The sequence below is a fragment of the Procambarus clarkii genome, chromosome 31 (genome assembly GCF_040958095.1).
Source record: "Procambarus clarkii isolate CNS0578487 chromosome 31, FALCON_Pclarkii_2.0, whole genome shotgun sequence".
NCBI lineage: Eukaryota > Metazoa > Arthropoda > Malacostraca > Decapoda > Cambaridae > Procambarus > Procambarus clarkii.
In genome coordinates this window covers 21291339-21315117 of record NC_091180.1, presented here as the reverse complement: position 1 = coordinate 21315117, position 23779 = coordinate 21291339, and the positions used below count along the sequence as shown (strand labels likewise).

The window sequence follows — 23779 nt, the reverse complement described above, 5'->3', positions numbered from 1 at the left end:
CAACATTATGGATACCACTTCTTTTTCTAAATTTTTCAAACCATCCCCTGCTTGCCTTAAACTTTTTCGTATCTGCATCACTCGTTCCAGGGGTTTTCTTTACAAGGTCTTCGTGCAATACCCTGGCTTTCTCACAAATGATGGCCTACGAAACACTATCACCCCTTAATTCCTTGTCGTGTAACCAAATTAATAACAACTTTTCCACTTCTTCAAGTATTTGTGGTCTTTGTTTTGTCATTGTTCTTATGCCTTTTGCCACTTTAGCACTCAATCTCATTTTTCTTCTTAAGTATAGTGCATATTGTTGATGTGACTTTGTTGTACTGCCTACAAAGTTCAATAACACGTGTACCATTTTCACACTTCCGAATGATCTCGTTTCTCCTCTATTGTCATCCTCACATGGGCTTGCCTTGATCCTTACCACTGGCTTTCTTGGGACCCATGGCGAGATATATAATAACAATTTTTATGGTCAAATGACCAAAAATCGAACAAAACACAGAAAATCTGGGTGAAGAATTGGCGTGGGATAGTCACTGGGCGCGAGGCACTGGTAAACTGAGGGGCGGAGGGGCAACGATCGCAGTACCACCACACGCTAGGTCGGCCTGTACGCGTATCAACAAACTCGTGTTCCAAGGTAACCCTCGCCTTCCGAGGCACATTTTCCGTGGAAATCTGGCTCGTATTCCAAAAAACTTGTATACAGGGACACTCGTATTCCGAGGTACCATTGTACATTAACCTGAAATGATTTATGTAGCAGAAGGAAAACACACACTACTCACCATTAATTTTTGCACAATCGTGATACTGTAGGGCAAATGATTCCTGTTCCTGTTCCAGATGTCTCAATTCATCTGCCGTTTCACGAGTTCGCCGAAGTAATATTTCGAGTTCACTAACTATTTCTGCACATGGTTCAACAACCATGTTGGCTACATGGGCAACACCTCCCAACATCTGAGGATAAAAAAGATTACATTGAGAAAAATAGCAGACCTTAAAGCACATTTTATTTTCAATACATTTGTAAAAGTATTACAAAACCTGACACCAGCCAATTTCCTATATTTAAAAACCCAGATACTATATGAGTGTATGCATAAACATCTCTTGCTTTACATGGAGGAACCAGCAGTAAAGCAAGGTATTCGTGTCACCAACACTGCGACAACAAACCTCATCAGAGATGGTCTTTAAACAAGAACTCCTTGAGAGGTCTTTGAGAGCCAACTATTGACAATATAGCAATATTGTATTTGCAACAGTGCTGAATAAATAAAATAAAATGTAAACATTTATTAGCTAATGAGGATTATGAGATAAACATGTATACCACTGATACATTATTAGTGACATTATGTTGGAATACATTTTTTATAAGTATTTGTGCAGACTCTCAAAAACATCACAGTACAAGATGTACAGCTGCTTTAAAACAAGAGCTCAGAAAGTTTTATAAACAGGATAGTCTTAAAGAGTAGGCAGGTATGATTAACTTCCAAAGTGCAGTCCAACAGGCATTGCTTTGATTCAATTTGTAAATTCAAACAACATGGATACTTTAAATGTGAACAGTATAAGAGTGAAATACTCAATCCCAATCAAATAAATTTTTAAAGAGCTAGTGAATTACATTCTGTGCAAACCATAACAGTTAATCACCACGTTACAAAACAGGTAATAATAGATAATTGTACTTACGTTTTCGTGTTGCTGAACCAAGTGAAGTTCTGTTTTGAGGCACTCACGTATAATGGACACTAAAGCAAGTGGATTACTATTCAGGTACCGTGTCTGCAATAAGTAGGTCAATTTTAATCCTTAAGTCAACATTACACAAATCCACAAACATATTGTATTAAAAACCTTTTAATTTGACAAAATAAAAATAAATATACAGTGGACCCTAGGTATTCAGACAATTGGTTCCTGAAGGTGGGACAAATGTCAAAAAGTGCAAATACTGAAAAAAAACAAAATTCCCATACGGAATAAAGTAAATTGGATTAATCCGTTCCAGACCACAAAATAAATATATTTATACAATAAATAAATGAAATAAGTGCTAACACAGTACGCATTTTACCTGCACTTAAAGAGTTGATGGCATATGTGAAAAATGGTGAGGCACAGGAAGAGAGGTTATTCTTTGGCAGTGGAGTTCCCTGCCATTATAACTTCTGGTAGTTGTGCTCCTGGGGTTATTCCTTTTTTCTGTTTCCCTCATTACACTCAGTGGATGCTTTTCTTACAAGAAACTTGTCCAAGGATGTTTGCTTTTGCTTGCACTTTAAAATGTTTCTAAAGTGAGACCTGGTTGGTAAATGATTTGGCGGGCCATATTTCGGGGAAAAATTAGAATTACCTGGTTGATACCTGGTTGATGGGGTTCTGGGAGTTGTTCTACTCCCCAAACCCGGCCCGAGGCCAGGCTTGATTTGTGAGAGTTTGGTCCACTAGGCTGTTGCTTGGAGCGGCCCGCAGACCCACATACCCACCACAGCCCGGTTGGTCCGGCACTCCTTGGAGGAATAAATCTAGTTTCCTCTTGAAGATGTCCACGGTTGTTCCGGCAATATTTCTTATGCTCGCTAGGAGGGTATTTAACAATCGTGGACCTCTGATGTTTATACAGTGTTCTCTGATTGTGCCTATGGCACCTCTGCTCTTCACTGGTTCTATTCTGCAGTTTCTTCCATATCGTTCACTCCAATACGTTGTTATTTTACTGTGTAGATTTGGGTCCTGGCCCTCCAGTATCTTCCACGTGTATATTATTTGATATCTCTCGTCTTCTTTCTAGCGAGTACATTTAGAGGGCTTCGAGACTATCCCATTAATTTAGGTGCTTTATCGCGTCTATGCGTGCCGTATATGTTCTCTGTATTCCCTCTATTTCAGCAATCTCTCCTGCTCTGAAGGCAAGAGCGAGTACCGAGCAGTACTCAAGACGGGACAACACAAGTGACTTGAAGAGTACAACCATTGTGATGGGATCCCTGGATTTGAAAGTTCTTGTAATTCATCCGATCATTTTTCTCGCCGAGTCCTGTTTGACAGAAAACTGAGTATTCAGCATCCTACTTTACCGGTTATTCCCATTGACTTCATTTACGGTCCTCTCGTTTTTCTGGCTAAAAATGGAGCAGCTGGTTTCTGGAGGGATCCTTTGTTATTTGATACTTTGATTTAATTTGATGTACTCCCAGGTTTGCCCAGGAGTAGTACACCAATTATTGTCTTGTTGCAGTCATTCTCTGTTTTCTGCACCACTAGTAGTGCAGTGGCTGAAACTGTTTATACACCCAGTATCCCTGGCTCCTTGTTCAATAGATCATTTGTCTTAGGTTGTCTTCAATGTCCTCAATTAGCCAGCCTGTGTTCTACCCTGAGGGAAGGGGCCAGGTTTCGGCCTCTGGTCCCCATACGACGACTCAAGTGCCTGGCATGGATTGAAATGGGTGGAGCTATCCAGGAAACCTCCAAGGTTTCCCACCAGAAAAGGGTGTTCACTACATTCAATGCCAGTTTCTTTGCAGCATTATTTTGATATTGAGGTTTTTGTAAATGCTAAATGATGCAGGAAAGCATTCACAGGAGGACACTGTTCACTGCTTTAGTACCCAAAGAGCCATAATGGGAGACAAAACATTCTTCAGCTCCTGGCCTTTTAGCATCATATGTTATCTGATGTCTTACAGAATGATGCTCTGTAACACACACAGTATACACATCACTAAATCACCATGAAGGTAAATATGATTTTTTTCCCCCTTTTGTATGCAGATTTACAATTTTTAAAAAATTCTAGTGAAAACAGTTTGGCAAGTGTATAAAAAGAACCATAGCCACAGATTTATAGGTTACTATCCTCTACATCGTTGACTTAAAATTAGTGATAAGAGTAGGAAATGTGAAATCGGCACGAATGATGTAGCATATAAAGTCTGTAAAGTATACTGTATATGCAAAGGATCTTTTTAATTCATCCTTCACATATAGTAATATGAACCACAAAACTTGAATACCTGTCCCAAAGTTAATACACTTTTCACTTAGGTACTTCAGTAAGCCTAACTCTTGACCTTTACACACATCAGCAGTGTTGTAACAAGGCAGCCTACACACAGGCAATAAAGCGTACACAGAGCACAGCAGGTATCCGCATATCACCAGCACAGGAAGCATTTGAGATAAAAGCTCACCACACAACACTACAGTACATCTCTCTCAAACTTACATCTATGAAGAGCCAGTGAAAACAGGCATTTAATAACTAAAACACCCCTTGTGTCATATTTCACCATTTGTATGTAAAACAAAGAATAAAGTTCTCCAAAACAACACATGTTCTTCTTTTTTTTAAGTCTTTTATATGCCCTTGAAACTGTGAGTCATCAGAGAGCCCGCCCATTAAATGCATTACATGCTGGACCATGTAAATTTATCAATCATTATGTGATGTACCAAATTCAATAAGGAAAACAAATAAAAAAAAAGAAAAATTTAAAAAGTTCAATAAACCTCTTCAAATAATTAACATGTGAATGATAAAGAATCAAATGACATGATTGAAATGCATGCCATCTACACTACTCTATCTACTTTTTCCATATTACTTATATTTCCAGCAATATATATTTAACTTATATTATATTACAGCAACTTATATTTAAAGCAAAAGGAGTACATTTGATGGAGAAAATTTATAAAAGAAACATCAGAATAATAAACAAGATGATTTGTCTTGCATGAAAAAAAGCAGCGTTGAATGTAATGAAACACCATTTTCTGGGCAAGACCCGGAGGCTCCCTGGAGCTATGCCGGGCTAATGTGTATATATTAGACCGTGGCAACAGTCAATCGAAGCAGTTCTAAGCCTACTGAGGACCAGAGCCAGATCCTAGCCCCCTCAAGGGAGGCATGAGGAACAATGGCCTAAAGACATTCCCGTGTAATTGGAAGCAGTCTAGTCTGCCATCTACCAGGTCAGGCACCCAGAAAGGTAGGAATCTCGAAACAAACTACTGCTGGTCAAAAACTGCAATCCGAAAGTCGAACTAGCGAACAGAACTCCCCAATTAAAAACAAGGAAACAAACATGATGTTATCTTGAGATGATTTCAGGGCTTAGCATCCACGCGGCCCAGTCCTCGACCAGGCCTCCTTTTTGTTAAACACCCCAGGAAGCAGCCCATAGCAGCTGTCTAACTCCCAGGTACCTATTTACTGCTAGGTAACAGGTGAATCAGGGTGAAAGAAACTTTTTGCCCGTTTGTCTCCGCCTCCGCCGGGGATCAAACCCGGAACCTCAGGACTACGAATCCGAAGCGCTGTCCACTCAGCTGCCAGGCGCCCCTTCAACTGCCCGCAGTTGTGGGTTGCAGAGAGCAACACGTCACCCACAACTGCCGCGCATCCGTCTGAGCAAACCCTCCGCTCCCCGGGAGGGGGACCGGGGGGTCCCAGACCTCCACGCCGGCAACTCTCCTCAGTTCAGAGGTCGAGTATCAAAAACGCAAAAAAAATGCTGACCGGGAGGGAGGGAGGCCGGGGAGCCTCCAGGTCTCACCCAGAAAATGGCATTTCATTACGTTCAGTGCTGGTTTTCTGTCGAGAATCCCTTTAGCTTCCCGGAGCTACCTAACCAAAGATAAGAAGAAAAGGGACTCACCCGGGAGGCGGTCGTCACTCGCGCCTTAACTCAAAGTCGAGACAACATGCTGCAACCTACGACCCAAGGCTATACATGCCCGAGAAGGACTAGGAACATTAGCAAGGCACATGCAGCCAGGACCCTGTTCGACCTCCAATAGCCCCGTGCCCAAAAGATAGGCCAGGATATTGCCAAAACAGCATGTGAATGCCGAACTTACGAATGGCATGGGCACAGGGAAAGGCCGCAGGCAGGCTGGACCGAATAATCCTGCGGACAACCTAGGAGACCTGCGCCCCGGAATAGAGAAGAAGAGGAAACTGGGTCAACCCAAAGCGCATCCATTGCCACAGAGGCTGTAACGCACAAATAATGGCGAAGAGCCACAAACAGACACGAAACATGATGCACCCCTGGACGAACCAACATCAACAACCCAAGGACCCCTCCGGAAAGCAGACTCATTCTTCGCCAGAAAAGAAGGAGATGGCTGCAAACGAAGAAAAGACTACCAGGACTGAAAGAGCAGAAACCCCTGCGCCAGAAGACAGCATAAAACTCTTCGACCCGACCCCAGAGGCCAATGCCAACAAGAAAAAAAAAAAAGAGCCGTAGAAAACAGTCCTGAACCGAGGGGGCCACCCCATACCGAGGAGAAGGGAGCAGAGAGCACCCGGTGCAACGACCAGGACAGCTCAGGCCGCACATGAGCAGGCCAGAGGTGAACAACGCCCGAGAAACCTTGCAGAACGGTGCAGAAGTGACATCCACCCCAAATGCAAGCTGCAGCGGACATTTTTCTTTCTTTAAATTTGTTCAATATTTTTTTTAATTTGTCTTATAGCAAAGGTTCATTCAGTGTTCGGCAGGTAGGCTGCTCCACGTTTCTTAAATAAAAAAAATGAAAAATAAAAAAGCAGTTGAAACAATTTGAAAAACATACGAATGCCATAAAGGTTTGTTCAGTGTTTGTCGGATAGGCTGCTCCATTATGACAATCTTTCTTTGTTTCAAATGTGTTCCATTTGTTTTGTATTTTTCATTTACGTCTCAACAATGGAGCAGCCTACCCGACAAACACTGAATAAACCTTTATGGCATTTGTCCGTTTTTCAAATTGTTAAACTGTTTATTATTTTTCTTTTTTTTTATTCAAGAAACATGGAGCAAATCCACAAGGGCCGTGACAAGGATTCGAACCTGCGTCCGGGAGCATCCCAGATGCTGCCTTAATCGACTGAGCTACGACATGGTAAAAGAGTTGAAACCGAAGTTCTACTGAACTTACTGGATCCCACAGCCTCTCCGAGACACAAACCAGGGTTTTACACAACTCCTCTATGTTATTGTGTTTTGTGTGTGTAAACATGGAGCAGCCTATCTGCCAAACACCAGACGTACCTTTTTGACATTTGTTGTACAGTATTTCAAAAAATTTCATTTCTTTTTTCTACCAAAAAGTCATTGCTTTGCAACATCTCAGCAGTCACCTCTTTATATCCCAGCATCTTTAAACAAAAACAACATAATTTATTTGCATCGTCGGAGGCGTCCGAGAATGTGCGAGAAGCAGCTCGACCCCACCATGTCGTCTTGTCATTCAAACGAGCGGTCGCCATACAAGACGAATTGTCAGCGATCATTACCCAAAATGCTCGCCATTTGAGGCAATCGTCACTTGAGGTTCTACTGTATGTGTAATTGGTATTTTATTCTTCTTAATTCACACTAATGTAGCAACATACAATCTGCCCCTCATAATAAAGTTTAAAACGTCAATTCCTAGTAATATTGTACAGTATATGCTTAAAACCTTTTTTAAAAATGCTGATGATACTAGAGGCTTTAAATACAATATATACAGTACAGTATTCTCTATCTTAACAAACTTCTCCCCATAAAATTAGCAAATGCTTTACTTTCACATACTTTTCCTTACGTTGCAGTGGTTTTAAGGATCAACGTCCTCATGGCCTGGTCCTAAGCCAATAATACCACAAGATTTTGCAAAAAAACAGTAAAGTACTGTACTGCAACAAACCTTAAATAAATTTGCAGCTTCATCCAGGCGTATACGAACGAGGAAAAGGTCCTCATTGCTGCTATAACTGAGAGCTTTGGTTTCCATTTCCTGGACTAGCTGCGATACTAATGAATGTGCAAACTGGCTGTGGCCTGCGTTGTCAGGATCAATTTCATTCCTGCAAACAAAGAATTGTAAAATGAATCCAGGTGCAGTATATATTAGTAAGGGTTTAGTAAACATTATGTATATGATGATTGATCATGATTTAAATATAAAAAATTATATAGTTAAAACCTGGGTGGTGATAATATTTAATATACTGTATGTATGTATGTATGTATGTATGTATGTATGTATGTATGTATGTATGTATGTATGTATGTATGTATGTATATGTGTATGTGTATATATATATATATATATATATATATATATATATATATATATATATATATATATATATATATATATATATATATATGAATGAATGAATGAATGAAAACTCACACCCCAGAAGTGACTCGAACCCATACTCCCAGAAGCAACGCAACTGGTAACTACAGGGCGCCTTAATCCGCTTGACCATCACGGCCGTCAAAAGGAAGTGATAGCCGAGGCTATTTGAGCCACTTCCCCGACGGCAACTCGGATGGTAATCTTGGGCATAGCATTTCACCAAATCACCTCATTCTTTGGGGCACACGTGAGGAACACAAATGCGAAAAAGCCTGAATGGTCCCCAGGACTATATGCGAATGAAAACTCACACCCCAGAAGTGACTCGAACCCATACTCCCAGAAGCAACGCAACTGGTAACTACAGGGCGCCTTAATCCGCTTGACCATCACGGCCGTCAAAAGGAAGTGATAGCCGAGGCTATTTGAGCCACTTCCCCGACGGCAACTCGGATGGTAATCTTGGGCATAGCATTTCACCAAATCACCTCATTCTTTGGGGCACACGTGAGGAACACAAATGCGAACAAGCCTGAATGGTCCCCAGGACTATATGCGAATGAAAACTCACACCCCAGAAGTGACTCGAACCCATACTCCCAGAAGCAACGCAACTGGTAACTACAGGGCGCCTTAATCCGCTTGACCATCACGGCCGTCAAAAGGAAGTGATAGCCGAGGCTATTTGAGCCACTTCCCCGACGGCAACTCGGATGGTAATCTTGGGCATAGCATTTCACCAAATCACCTCATTCTTTGGGGCACACGTGAGGAACACAAATGCGAACAAGCCTGAATGGTCCCCAGGACTATATGCGAATGAAAACTCACACCCCAGAAGTGACTCGAACCCATACTCCCAGAAGCAACGCAACTGGTAACTACAGGGCGCCTTAATCCGCTTGACCATCACGGCCGTCAAAAGGAAGTGATAGCCGAGGCTATTTGAGCCACTTCCCCGACGGCAACTCGGATGGTAATCTTGGGCATAGCATTTCACCAAATCACCTCATTCTTTGGGGCACACGTGAGGAACACAAATGCGAACAAGCCTGAATGGTCCCCAGGACTATATGCGAATGAAAACTCACACCCCAGAAGTGACTCGAACCCATACTCCCAGAAGCAACGCAACTGGTAACTACAGGGCGCCTTAATCCGCTTGACCATCACGGCCGTCAAAAGGAAGTGATAGCCGAGGCTATTTGAGCCACTTCCTTTTGGTGAAATGCTATGCCCAAGATTACCATCCGAGTTGCCGTCGGGGAAGTGGCTCAAATAGCCTCGGCTATCACTTCCTTTTGACGGCCATGATGGTCAAGCGGATTAAGGCGCCCTGTAGTTACCAGTTGCGTTGCTTCTGGGAGTATGGGTTCGAGTCACTTCTGGGGTGTGAGTTTTCATTCGCATATAGTCCTGGGGACCATTCAGGCTTGTTCGCATATATATATATATATATATATATATATATATATATATATATATATATATATATATATATATATATATATATATATATATATATATATATATATATATATATATATATATATATATATATATATATATATAATGTCGTACCTAGTAGCCAGAACGCACTTTTCAGCCTACTATGCAAGGCCCGATATGCCTAATAAGCCAAGTTTTCCTGAATTAATTTATTTTCCCTAATTTTTTTCTTATGAAATGATAAAGCTACCCATTTCATTATGTATAAGGTCAATTTTTTTTTATTGGAGTTAAAATTAACGTAGATATATGACCGAACCTAACCAACCCTACCTAACCTAACCTATCTTTATAGGTTAGGTTAGGTTAGGTAGCCGAAAAAGTTAGGTTAGGTTAGGTTAGGTAACCGAAAAACAATTAATTCAGGAAAACTTGGCTTATTAGGCAAATCGGGCCGTGCATAGTAGGCCGAGAAGTGCGTTCTGGCTACTAGGTACGACTAGGTACTGAATATATTTTCTCTAATTTTTTTCTTATGAAATGATAAAGCTACCCATTTCATTATGTATGAGGTCATTTTTTTTTATTAGAGTTAAAATTAACATAGATATATGACTGAACCTAACCAACCCTACCTAACCTAACCTAACCTATCTTTATAGGTTAGGTTAGGTAGCTGAAAAAGTTAGGTTAGGTTAGGTAGTCGAGAAACAATTAGTTCATGAAAACTTGGCTTATTAGGCAAATCGGGCCTTGCATAGTAGGCTGAGAAGTGCGTTCTGGCTACTAGGTACGACATTTATATATATATATATATATATATATATATATATATATATATATATATATATATATATATATATATATATATATATATATATATATATATATATATATATATATCTATCTGACAGTGAGAGGCAAACCTTAACTGTCTCAAAAGCTCTCAAAATGTACTCTGGAAAGGAGACATGAGATGAATCAAATACCACGTACCTTGCGGTAATATATACAGGCAATATACTGGAAAGCCAGGTACCAAATTTGAACAGAAATAATATAATGGAGAGAGAGATATGGAAAGAAATGCAGAATAGAATCAGTGAGGAGTAGAGATACCACAGACACAATCAGAGAACACCGTATGAACGTTGCCGGAACAAGGATGAACTTCAAGAAGCACTTAGATAAGTTTCTGCAAGAAGTGTTGGACCAACTGCATTGTAGTGGGTTTCTGCAGGCTACTCCAATCCACAACCTGTTGGACAAAGTTCTTACAAGTCAAACCTGGCCCCAGGCCAGGCCTGGGAAGCAGAACAACTTCCAGAACTGTTTGCGTAAACTCCAGGTAAACATACAATTTGCAAAATTCATTTTAGTCACCTTTACTTTACAAGTTTAATTACTTCATTAAAAATACAGAATTACGTATTAAAACTAAATTATCATCTGACCCGATGCCATACTCACATGTGATCAAATAGCCATCAAACCTTCATAATGTATATCATTATTCCTTACTATCTTACACCTCCACACATCCTCACCCATCACCCCTCTTACACCACACACATCCTCACCCATCACCCCACTTACACCTCCACACATCCCCACTTTAAAATAATAAAGAAATATAAGTAAACTACTTCAAGATCATGCCTAGTACCTATTCAGTTATGACATTTAAATTTACATTACTGTACTTAAAAGTAAAACCACAGTATTTATAAAAGAATTTAAATGCACAGTACTTGAGGGGGTATTGGATCAGTACTACTGGACATTATATAAAATGAAAATTACAAATACTGTACAGGATTATACTTACCATTGCTGCATCTTATCTTCAATCCATCCAGCCAGGTAATGTCGAACCTCAATTGGGAATTGTTCACCATAAACATTTTGGACTTGGCGAAGTGCATCTGGAGGCAACTGCTGTGCTCGGTTCCACAAAGACATTGTGACCTGCAATATGAATAATCCTTGGATTACAATACCCGCTATGGGCCTAAACATTAATTAACTGGCCTGATGAATAAACCGGTATAAATGGTAGTCTTTACCTCACTACTTGCACCATTAACATTATTCATGAATGTAAAATGCACAATAATAGTTCATTTATTATAATTCATTTTAAGTCTGTACATAATTGATCTTTTTTTACATCATTTCTTCTTATTTCATGTAAAGCTTGTACCCAAGTACTTGCTCATTTATGTTATCTATACAGAAGTCACTTATGTTATCTCATTTATATTATCAGCAGCCAGTAACTATCAAATTCAGTACAGTACAGTCCTGTACTTGCGTAGATCAAACAAGACCAATTATATAATAAGACTTACAATGACATTATATTAAAGCTGTATTAATATACCCAGTAAATAAACATTAACTTTGGCCAATTTCTTTTTTTTTAGCACATGGTGTTTTATGAAATAATTTAATTCACTTGGGCAAAAGGAGAATCGAACTGCCGACCCCACAGCCATGATGCAGAAGCTCTACCACTGCACTATTGAGAAGCCACAATAGAAATTATTTCAGAGGTAACATACTGCTACCTGTTACGGACCCGAGTCCAGCGTCCGAGCCCGGAGCAGTGACGACCACGCCATCTGTGGGTCAGCTCCCGAAACCCCCTTCAAATGGACGACGCCATCTAGTGAGGACGAGATATACTGGCCACAAGGGCTAGTTTCCCGTCCTGATCAGCTCATAACACAGCCGCTGCTGACCTCTGGTGAGGTGGAGCTTAGACAGCAACGCCATCTATGGAGTGGATAGGTGGGCGTTTGTATCTAAGCCTGTAAGTGAGGTGCCCTAGAGTGTCCCTATTACTGATGACGTGTCCGATTACAGAGTCGACCTGGGACTGCTGTAATGGAAGTTGGATCAGTCTACCCGAGGCAGCCGTAGAATCTCCAAGTGTAAGCTGCAGAAGTTGAGTCACCCCCCGGATGAACACTGTTGTGTTATCCTGCCTGTGACGTGGCAGTTGAGGATTTGTTGTACCCGGGGCTGACTGGAGGAGAAGACTAGTCACTGGGGTGTTGTGGTGAGGAGAGTGATCTGTGAAGTCACACGAGGCTCCTGCCTAGGGCTCGCAACCCTAGTATCGGTCGTGGAGTGGCCTAACCTGCGGAACTGATTGGAACCTGCCAGCTACAAGCTGGATTTGTGGTTGACGGCCTCCACGACTGTGCCCCCAGTGGGACTGTGATTTGGCTGGCCTGTGGCCGGGGTAGACTCGTCGAGGGAATCAAAGGATTCATCGTGAGGCCACAAGAGAACCAGGACCACTCGTCTTGAGCACCGTGAACGTCTTGAGTCTTCGGAGGAAGACAAGTGATTGTAAATAAGTGTAGTAATAGTAACAGCGTGTGACTGTTTATATATTTATTTATTGGTGGTGGTGAATATATATTTATTTCTGAGCAGTTTTATCCCTTCCCCTTTAATTTACTTGCGTTACGGAGCACACCCCTTGAAAGCCACTACTAGCTTGGGGCCGGATACCCAAGCTCTACTAACATCAGAGAAAGAACCCAGTTGCGACCCAAGAGGGCCGTAACACTACCCAACTAAAATTTTATACCTCCCCATCTTCCACCAAGAACATAGGAATTTATATGAGGTGAGCATGGATCACCAATTCCTATGTACACCTTCCCCGAAAGGGAGGAGGGGGGGGGGGTCGCCAACAAGTGAGCACGCTAGTTGGACGACGATTTGCTCGTTTGTTTTCTTTTGCGGGGAGTTCCTTGGCTCTGTTCGGACGTAGGTTGCAATTTTTACCAGTTGGGGGTTTGTATTGGTTCCCCTATCTTTCTGGGTGCCCTCCCTGGTCAATGGCAGACATGACAATACTGTACTCTAAATTTAGAGTGCTCATAATAGCTATTGCTTCCTGTGCCTCTCTGAGGGGGACCAGGTTCTGGCTCGTAGTCCTAAGTAGGCACAGAACTTCCCGGGACTAATAACACCAAACTAATATGGCACAGATCAGTTTAGATAGCTTCAGGGAGCCGACGGGGCTCCCCACAGAAAATAGTTATACTTTATTGAGCTTATTAAAAGATCTAATAGAATGAATTGAAAGAGTAAATGTTATTCTTAAAAATAGAATAGCACAAGAATTGTTGCTGCACACAGGACTGGATTTAGGCAAAAGCAAACCAAGCAACACCTTATGGCCAGAGTCTGAAAGGGTCTCTCAAAACTTCCATTTTTTCAATGTTATAATTTCATTATATTCTAAATTTAAGTAATGATTTAACCTAATAAACATAACCTAGTTAACAACAGCTAACATTAACAAATTGGACCTAATTAAAAAGATCATTATTTTTACAAGTTTGTAGGATTTATTTAATAATTATCCTTATTAGATTTAATTATATACAAAAATGCAGACTGCCTGATGTAGACTACAGGTGTATGAAGGAAAGGACAACGAGTACGAAACAAATCAATGGTGCTGCCGCTTCAGATGTTTATAGAGAGCTTCCTCCTAAAGACAAATTTTGAGTGAAGTCGTTCATCACTCTGATGGACGCTCTTGAAACAAAATTAAAAGAGAAGAGTAACAGTTTACTATTATTCTGCTACCATTTTTACTTGATTTAGAAGCTTCAGGAAAAGCAGCTGCATGAAGCAGTAGAACTTTTGATGAATGACAACACAAAATTTATGTTAATCTCGGTAGAGAACTGAGCACTTCTTGCTTATATCATATCTTTGCTTGATATAAGCATGGAAGTGCTTATATCAAGCAAAACCATTCAAGAAAAGGACATCCATGCTACCAAGATCTGCATCAGGTCATCTTCCTAGCCAAGATTCGTTTCACTTTTCCAAATATTAAAGCAATACTACAGCTTTTTAAAGTCTAATAGAAACTGCTCAGGGAGGAAAGATGACTAATTAGAATTAAAAATGAGGTGCGAGCAAAACTGACAAGACAAGCTGCATGCACTTTGTATTACTGTATGTGCATAGAAAGTGATAAACTGCACTGCTTATCTTTTAAGGGCATCATTCATGACTTCCCACCGAGGAAAAACAAAAAAGAAAATGCGGCAAACTAACCGATTCTTTGTTTTATCAGTCTCAGTGTTTCACCAGTCGCAATGATGACCAAACCCACACCAGAAGACGGAGAAACGGCGACATTTTAATCTGTCCTGGATCATTATCAAATTGTATGACTTGATAATGGTACGACTTTATAATGGTCCAGGACCAACCGAAACATTGTTTCTCCAACATTTCAATCCGTCCTGGACCATTATCAAGTCACACACAATTTGATAACGATCCAGGACGGACTAAAACTTTGTCATTTCTCCATCTTAAAAGAAATAAGAATGATTTACTTACAAGAATGTAATAACTCTTGTATATATCTCAAAAAAAAAACAAAAAAAAAAATCTTCTGGCGTGTGGTTTGGTCATCATATTTTCAGCCCCGTTATTGTGACTGTCGCAATGTTTCGTCAGTCGTAACGTTTCATCAGTTGCAATGTTTCATCAATATTTTCCGAGTTGTAATGTTTTATCAGTTCATGTTGTTATGTTATGTTTTATCAGTTGTAAACCAACTCATTTCTTTGGTTTTTATCAGTGTTAATAATGTGATAGGAAATTAAATTAAATTTTCATGAAATTAAAAGTTTACAAGAGTATTTTTATCATAGGAATTAAAAACATTCAGCCATTTGACTCAATAGCAATGAATTTCTAGTTATTTTCCCATTAATATGTTCAACTTGAATGTAAAAAGGCATATTTTCCATGTTCTACAAATATTTGTTATGCATCTTGGTGGCATTCTTGCCAATTTCAGTAGCTACCAGCCTTATTCTCAGTTAACAATTGCCAAAGAGCTCTTCTACAGCTTCCCACAGCTTAGGGCCTCACCATGTCTAAATCCAGCCCTGCAGGTACATGTTACTGCCAAGGAGGTTTTCACAAAAGGCAATTCTTGGCAGAATGGTATGTACCAAGTGTCTGGATATCTCAGATCCAGTATCTAGACAGCAAGACATGTCACCCATTCATATGGTGATTTTGGTTATGTACAATTACAGTATGTATACAGTAATATAAGAACATAAGAACAAGGTAACTGCAGAAGGCCTATTGGCCCATACGGGGCAGAATAACATTCTTGGTTCCTGGGTGTTTAGCCCCCCGCCCCTCAAGGATGTTGGAAACTGACACCCGGTACCCCAATGTTCAATGACTAATTTCTAGGGAACCACCAAGTGTTAAATTCTTACATTACTTGCAAACAGAATAAAACAAATATACAGCTACAGTTATTATTATCCCAAAACATGATTTTACACCATTTTTTTACATACCAAACCTAAAGCTCCCCAAGTCTTTGCTCTTGACTTTGATTTTAGATTTAAATGACCTTGTCATATTGCATGTGACACTCCTGTCAATTGAAACCAGTACGTATATGAATGGAGTAGTATTGCTAGCAGAGTACCACAGGGTTCAGTTCTTGCACCAGTAATGTTCATTGTCTACATAAATGATCTACCAGAAGGAATACAGAATTACTGTATATGAGCATGTTTGTGGATGATGCCAGAATACTGGGGAAGATAGGAGACAATGATTGTAATGACCTTCAAATTGATATAGATAAAAATAAGTGTATGGAGCGACAAGTGGCAAATGGAATTCAATGTGAAAAAATGCCATGTTATGGAATGTGGAATCGGAGAAAATAGACCACACACAACTTCAAATTATGCAGAAAGGAATTACAAAACTCCAATAAAGAATGAAACTTGGGGGTGGTTTTGAATAGTAAGCTGTTGCCAGTGGAACACACAAAGAACATTGTGAGGGAGCATATGCGTTGCTTTCTAACTTCAAACTTGCTTTTAATTACTGTACGTATATGGATGGTGAAATACTAAATAACTATTCATGACTTTTGAGAGACCAAAACTGGAATATGCAGATTAAGAAGATAGAGGTTAAGCCTAAATCTAAAGAAGCACATAAATAAACAGGAAAAGGTGCAACTGCATGCTACAAAATGGCTCCCACAACTGAAAAACAAGAGTTACGAGGAGAGGCTGGAGGCGTCCGATATGGGACGAGATATGATCACCACCTACAAAATACTAAGAGGAATCGACCAAATTGACGAGAGGAACGCCTGAAACCAGCAACTTCACAAACAAGAGGACACAGATTCAAGCTAAGGAAACTAAAGTGCCAAAAAAACATTAGGAAGTTTTCTTTTGCAAACAGTGGTAGATGGTTGGAACAAGCTAAGTGAGACGGTGGTGGAGGCCAAAATCCTCAGTAGTTTGAAAGCGTTATACGACAAAGAGTACTGGGAAGACGGGACACCACGAGTGTAGCTCTCATCGTGTAACTACTCAAGAAATCACTTTGTTTTTTTTTGTTTTTTGTTTTTTTGAGATATATACAAGAGTTGTTACATTCTTGTACAGCCACTAGTACGCGTAGCGTTTCGGGCAAGTCCTTAATCCTATGTTCCCTGGAATACAATCCCCTGCCGCGAAGAATCGTTTTTTTCATCCAAGTACACATTTTACTGTTGCGTTAAACAGAGGCTACAGTTAAGGAATTGCGCCCAGTAAATCCTCCCCGGCCAGGATACGAACCCATGACAGCGCTCGCGGAACGCCAGGCGAGTGTCTTACCACTACATCACGGAGACTGTTTAACATATATCATTACTGTATTATGATTTACAGTATTTTAAATGCATTATTTTGTCAGTAAAGGTTATGTTATTTCAAATTTATTTCCAAGTAAATGTTTTCAAAGTACTGTAAGGTCATAACTGTACTCTAGAATTTGTTAGTATAATTTTTGTACTTTGATAACTGTTTCTCATACAGATGAACCACTTCATACACCTGCACTAATGTTAAGTTTTTGTTATTGTTCTAAGAACCTGTATCCAATGTACAGTACTGTATAATACACTATGCACAATTCCATGGTTAAAAGTTGTGTGTGTTCATATTTCCAATGGTATATAATATCTATAATAAGAGGACAAAAGGGGGATCCTTTGACAAGCCACTGGCTTCCTGTCCTCATTGAGGGCACTAGTGTGTTATGAGGCCTTCTGGGTGAATTCAAGTACATATTTTCTAATCTGCATATATAGTACATATCACTAAAGCACCATTTTCTGTACAAAATGATCTATATGCACAGTATACCAACATTTATCTTACTCAATAAAACGTATCACATCACCATATTTACAATTTACACACCTAGCTAGCCACACTTTTCTGGATAAGTTAACTAAGGTTGGGTTAGGCACATGTCCTAAATGGTTTAGTCAGTCTATTGCCCAATGTTTCATCAGTAAATTTACTGTATATTTAAGAACTGTATTACCAATTCTATACTGTTCAATAATTGTTCACACCCATGCAATAAATGACCAGTCATTCTTCATATATATATGAAAAATGAATGAATTATCATCACTGGTAGTTTTGATTAGGCAAGGCTTTAAAATCCACATGCAAATTGTCTGCTTTGCAAAATGTAGATTATAATGTAAACTTAGGCTACTATGGCACTAGCCTACACATCACATAGAATTATTGGCTCTCCAAACACATTATTCACACACAAAACACAAGTACATGCGGCACTTGTCACTTCAAAAAATGGAAGGTCAATCCACGTGACGGCAGACCCAGGTGGCGGAAGACCCGGGTAGAGACAGCAGACCCGGGCAGAGACAGCAGACCCGGGTAGAGACGACAGACCCGGGCAGAGACAGCAGACCCGGGTAGAGACGACAGACCCGGGTAGAGACGGTAGAGGCGACAGACCCGGGTAGAGACGGCAGACCCGGGTAGACCCGGGTAGAGACGGCAGACCCGGGTAGACCCGGGTAGACCTTTGTAGAGACAGGAGCGGGGACAACATGTGGTGAGAGAGAAGCACCACCCGCACCTACCTCAAGAGTAGGGAGAGGGCAGCGTGAAGGCAACCGTGCTGACACAGTCGACTGTCACTGAGAGTGACCAGAGAGTGACCACACCGCTTCACTCTTGTGTTTATTTGTCTTCCCCTCCTCCTCCCCCACCCCCACACTGGGCCATGGCCGCCCTCCCCCACCACACACAGCCCCCTCTCCTCTACCTCTCCCCCCGCCTCACCTCGCTCCTCCACCTACCTCTCACCATCTACAGACGAAGCTAACTGCCGTGGATGCTGTCACAGCCGTATCTCAAACACAATGATTGTTTCCCAGTAGAAAATGTTCTCCCAGATCGATTCATCAAAACACACGCACGTTTCGCGGAAATCTCACCATATATGGCAGGCACTGGTCACGTGACTCCACTAGTGCCAGGTTTCGTGCGCAGATCTATACTTTTCAATATTATTACGCCACACCTAAGGCTGGCGCTCGATTAGCTTGTATAAATATGAGAGTCTATAAGCCCTGTGAACAGTCAAAATTCTCCCACACAAAATATTCATATGTGAATAACGTGCAATTTAAGAGTTGGCACTAGCGCACTGTTGCTGAAGAGTCGAGCGCATGTCTTCAGAGCTCCTATACACACACTTTCCTAGTATTCCACAGCCCTTACCCACCTCTTAAGACCCTTGTTGACCTTATACCCATAACTAGGTCATGTGCAGACACCCTACCCCACAGGTCTGTTAATTAACAAAATGCCATGTTTCATTATTAACGGTAACATCTCACATAGTCCCGCTGATGAAACAATGTAAACATATGCAAATTTTGCTTGATTAATCTAATCTTAGATTTAAAAAAAACTATGTTCTTAGTGTCATAAAATAAAAGGGATACGATCGTAAAATTCCTAATTTAGAGCAATATATGGTGAGGCATATATGGTATATGCGAGCAGTGGCCACGAGGGCATACAGTACCACGCACATAGATCGTCCATTCAATAAACTGCGCAACTGTTAGTCTCCGCTCTATAAATATACCGGCGTCACTGTTAAGGATATGTGGCATTACCTATACTCTCGCAAACTATACTTATTATGCGGATAATTCAGTTATATGCTAAGCACATTTTAGTTGAGTTCATTTGGTATGCGTCCTGTTCAATATTTACCCGTGCAATGAGCTTGATGTTGTTCATTTATTATGTATTTAATACCCATCCCGGCCGTTGGTGGGAGTGGAACCCATACCCATCCCAGTCGTGGGTGGTAGTGGAACCCATACCCATCCCAGCCGTGGGTGGTAGTGGAACCCATACCCATCCCTGGTGGGAGTAGTGGAACCCATACCCATCCCTGGTGGGAGTAGTGGAACCCATACCCATCCCAGCCGTGGGTGGTAGTGGAACCCATACCCATCCCTGGAGGGAGTAGTGGAACCCATACTCATCCCTGGGGGGAGTAGTGGAACCCATACCCATCCCTGGGGGGAGTAGTGGAACCCATACCCATCCCTGGTGGGAGTAGTGGAACCCATACCCATCCCTGGTGGGAGTAGTGGAACCCATACCCATCCCTGGGGAAGTAGTGGAACCCATACCCATCCCTGGGGAAGTAGTGGAACCCATACCCATCCCTGGGGGAGTAGTGGAACCCATACCCATCCCTGGGGGAGCAGTGGAACCCATACCCATCCCTGGGGGAGTAGTGGAACCCATACCCATCCCAGGGAGAGTAGTGTAACCCATACCCATCCCAGGGGGAGTAGTGGAACCCATACCCATCCCAGGGGGAGTAATGGAACCCATACCCATCCCTGGGGCGGTAGTGGAACCCAATCAACCCATCCGGTGCGCGGTACAATGAAAATGAGTAGAGGCACATAATGGGCTCAGGAACTGAACTCCAATTAATTAATTTATGCAAGCAAATTACAATCTGGTCAGCTATGGCTACACAGTTATATATAATGATTATATCAAAGCTGTCATCGGTATTGGGAAAGGTTACGGAGCCCATTTATTATGAGTTGAGAATTGAACACCAAATTTAACTAAGTAAGTTAAAGTTTTAACCATTATCATTATCAATTAAATCTACACACACACACACACTATATATATATATATATATATATATATATATATATATATATATATATATATATATATATATATATATATATATATATATATATATATGCAAATAAATTGAATTATATGTACCCTCGCTATTTCTGTTGTTCATATTTAAAAAAATAACAATTATGTCTAATCTCAGCACAAGTGTTCTCACAACTTTTGGCTTGTTTAGTTAGCTTAAAGATGTAAGTGTACTTACTGTGTATTAGCGAGGGGACTGCGGTTCACACCTCCATCCCTGGGACAATCAACATGTCTACTGCAATACACACACCATTGCCACTCTAGCCCTCGTGGGAGGAGCTTCCTAATATATAAATTACCACAATAAAAAACGTGTATCGCGTGCAGCGTATAGGTATATGCTAATATTTTCGCTTCGTGGCGGATCGCATGTAATTTTTATTGAGAAATCACAGCGATTTTAGGAGAATATCAGCAGGGATTAGGGAAAGACGCTTTGGTAATACTGGAGGACTTTCCTGGAAGTGGCCGGGCCTTCAGGGAAAAGCACAGGGATGCAACAGCTCGCCAGAAGACGCGCTTAATTCGAGGCCGCCTCCGGTAAACAGCAGTTTATGGCAGATTGAGATTTTTCTCCTAGTTATAATCAGCTGATGTGAAATTTGCCGATCTGGGCATTGTGTGCACTGGAGTAGTGATTGTTGAAAACACTGATTGGTATCCCGTTGAGAGCCGCGTGTTCAGAGAAATGGTACAACGCGCGGTTGCCAGGGGTGAGCTCTTGACACCGGTCAAGACTCCTGCATCATCCACTCACACTCACGCAAACGTTTATATACCACACACACACCAAAACATTAAACTCAGACTATAATCTAATTAACTCACATTTTCAGAAAACCTATAATCGCGCTTCTGTAATCCATAAATAATTCTGAAGCTCTGATGACTTGCAAACTCAAACATACAAGTATGATAGCTGGATATTGCATAAACTTTGCTTCTTGCAGCTCAACATTTAGTTTTATATATATATATATATATAAGTTATATATATATGTATATATATATATATATATATATATATATATATATATATATATATATATATATATATATATATATATAGTTTTATATATTTATTTATATATATTTAGTTTTATATATATATATATTTATTTATATAATATATATATATATATATATATATATATATATATATATATATATATATATATATATATATATATATATATATATATATATATATGTTGTTAAATATGACCGAAAAATTAGATTAATAATTCTAACACGAATTTTCTCAATATTTCTTATGTTTCTTTTTACTGTCGATGGTAATTGAAAAATCAATTCTCCAAAATTCATTTTTATTTCTAGTCTGACGCGACGCTTGAACGCGTTTCGTAATAACTTATTACATTTTCAAAGACTTTAGTTTACGCACACACAACTGTAACCTGAAAACAGAGTTTTACTTAATGCTAACATTGAACAGCTTGTCTTATATACTCGCATTTGGGTGAGGTGATATGTTGCAACAGTTTTGGATGTGGTGAACAAACTTTTGACCAACACAAGACAGAACATGGTGCAATGGGTATAAATTGGATAAATGAGAGGGAAGAATGGAAGTAACTGCAATGGGCCTATTGGCCCATACTTCCTCTTGATGCTTCTATATTGGTGCGGAGTCTTAAAGTGGGTAGAATATAGTTGTGCATTAATTGGCTGTTGATTGCTGGTGTTGACTTTTTGATGTGTAGTGCCTCGCTGATGTCGAGCCGCCTGCTATCGCTGTACCTATCGAGAATTTCTGTGTTGTTTGTTAAGATTTCTCTGGTGATGGTCTAGTTGTGGGAAGAGATTATATATTCCTTGGTGGAGCCCTGTTGCTTATGCATTGTTAGTCGCCTGGAAAGAGACGTTGTTGTCTTGCCTATATACTGAGTTCTTTGGGGCTTACGTTCCCAAGTGGGCATTTGAAGGCATTGACGACGTTGGTCTCCTTTAAGGCGTTCTGCTTTTTGTCTAGAGAGTTTTTCATGAGTAGATTGGCCGTTTTTTTTTTTTTGGTTTTATGATAAATTATCAATTGTGTTTTCGGATTTTTGTCTGTAGAGATGACGCTCCTATCAACAATATCTTCCAGGACCCTTTCCTCCGTTTTATGAGCCGTCAAAAAGACGTTCCTGTAAAATAGTCTAATAGGGAGTACAAGTGTTGTGTTGGTTGACTCTTCAGATGTTGCATGGCGTTTCACCTTTCTTTTTATGATGTCTTCAACGAAACCGTTAGAGAAGCCGTTGTTGACTAGGACCTGCCTTACCCTGTAGAGTTCTTCATCGACTTGCCTCCATCCTGAGCTGTGACTGAGAGCACGGTCGACGTAAGCGTTGACAACACTCCTCTTGTACCTGTCTGTGCAGTCACTATTGGCATTGAGGCACATTCCTATGTTTGTTTCTTTAGTGTAGACTGCAGTGTGGAAGCCTCCGCTCCTTTCCGTGACTGTTACATCTAGAAAGGGCAGCTTCCCATTATTCTCCATCTCGTAAGTGAAACTCCACACAGAATTCTGTTCAAATGCCTCCTTCAGCTGCTGCAGACATCTGGCATCAGGTACCTGTGTAAAAATGTCGTCAACATACCTGCAGTATATGGATCACCAGGATCATCAAGAAACTGTTGTTGCGAAATTCTACATTTCAAATCTTTAGATGTTTGCCCAACATAGAACCTATTACAGTCTTTACAAGGTATTTTATAAATGACACAATTATCACTACGAGGGCTGTTTCTAACTAATAGTTTACCAACAGCATTTACGTAGTTAAACAATACATGTATATCAAAACGTTTCAACGCATTGACCATATTTTCAAACCCAGAGAAATATGGTAAACATAACACATTCTTTGGGCGAATTTTCTTACTGCATATATTATTATAATATGTACGACGTGCTTTGCTACGGCAAACTTCCAAAAAACTCAGTGGATAACAAAGCTTGAGACCAATAGAATCAATATTCTTAAACTCTTCATCTAAGAATTCTGGACTAACAACCCGAAGAGCTCTTAGAT

The 23779-nt window shown here is 40.4% G+C and overlaps 1 protein-coding gene across 9 annotated transcripts in view; it reads right to left on the bottom strand.

Moving 5' to 3' along the window:
• Stat92E (Signal transducer and transcription activator Stat92E) overlaps positions 1-21225 on the bottom strand; it is an 83823-nt gene extending 62598 nt beyond the window's left edge. For 2 of the 9 annotated variants that reach the window (XM_045743279.2, XM_069334479.1), the window contains exons 1-5: positions 20911-21225; positions 11429-11568; positions 7711-7870; positions 1714-1806; positions 795-969 (exon numbers count right to left, since the gene is read on the bottom strand). In XM_045743279.2, the coding sequence (XP_045599235.1) occupies positions 795-969; positions 1714-1806; positions 7711-7870; positions 11429-11562 (562 nt within the window). In that variant the 5' untranslated portion in view covers positions 11563-11568; positions 20911-21225. Of the gene's footprint in view, positions 1-794; positions 970-1713; positions 1807-4040; positions 4208-7710; positions 7871-11428; positions 11569-18595; positions 18734-18814; positions 18960-20910 lie in introns of those variants that run through there. The other 7 variants (XM_045743278.2, XM_045743282.2, XM_045743277.2 and 4 more) reach the window with 5 other exon arrangements.
• Positions 21226-23779: the final 2554 nt, after the last annotated feature.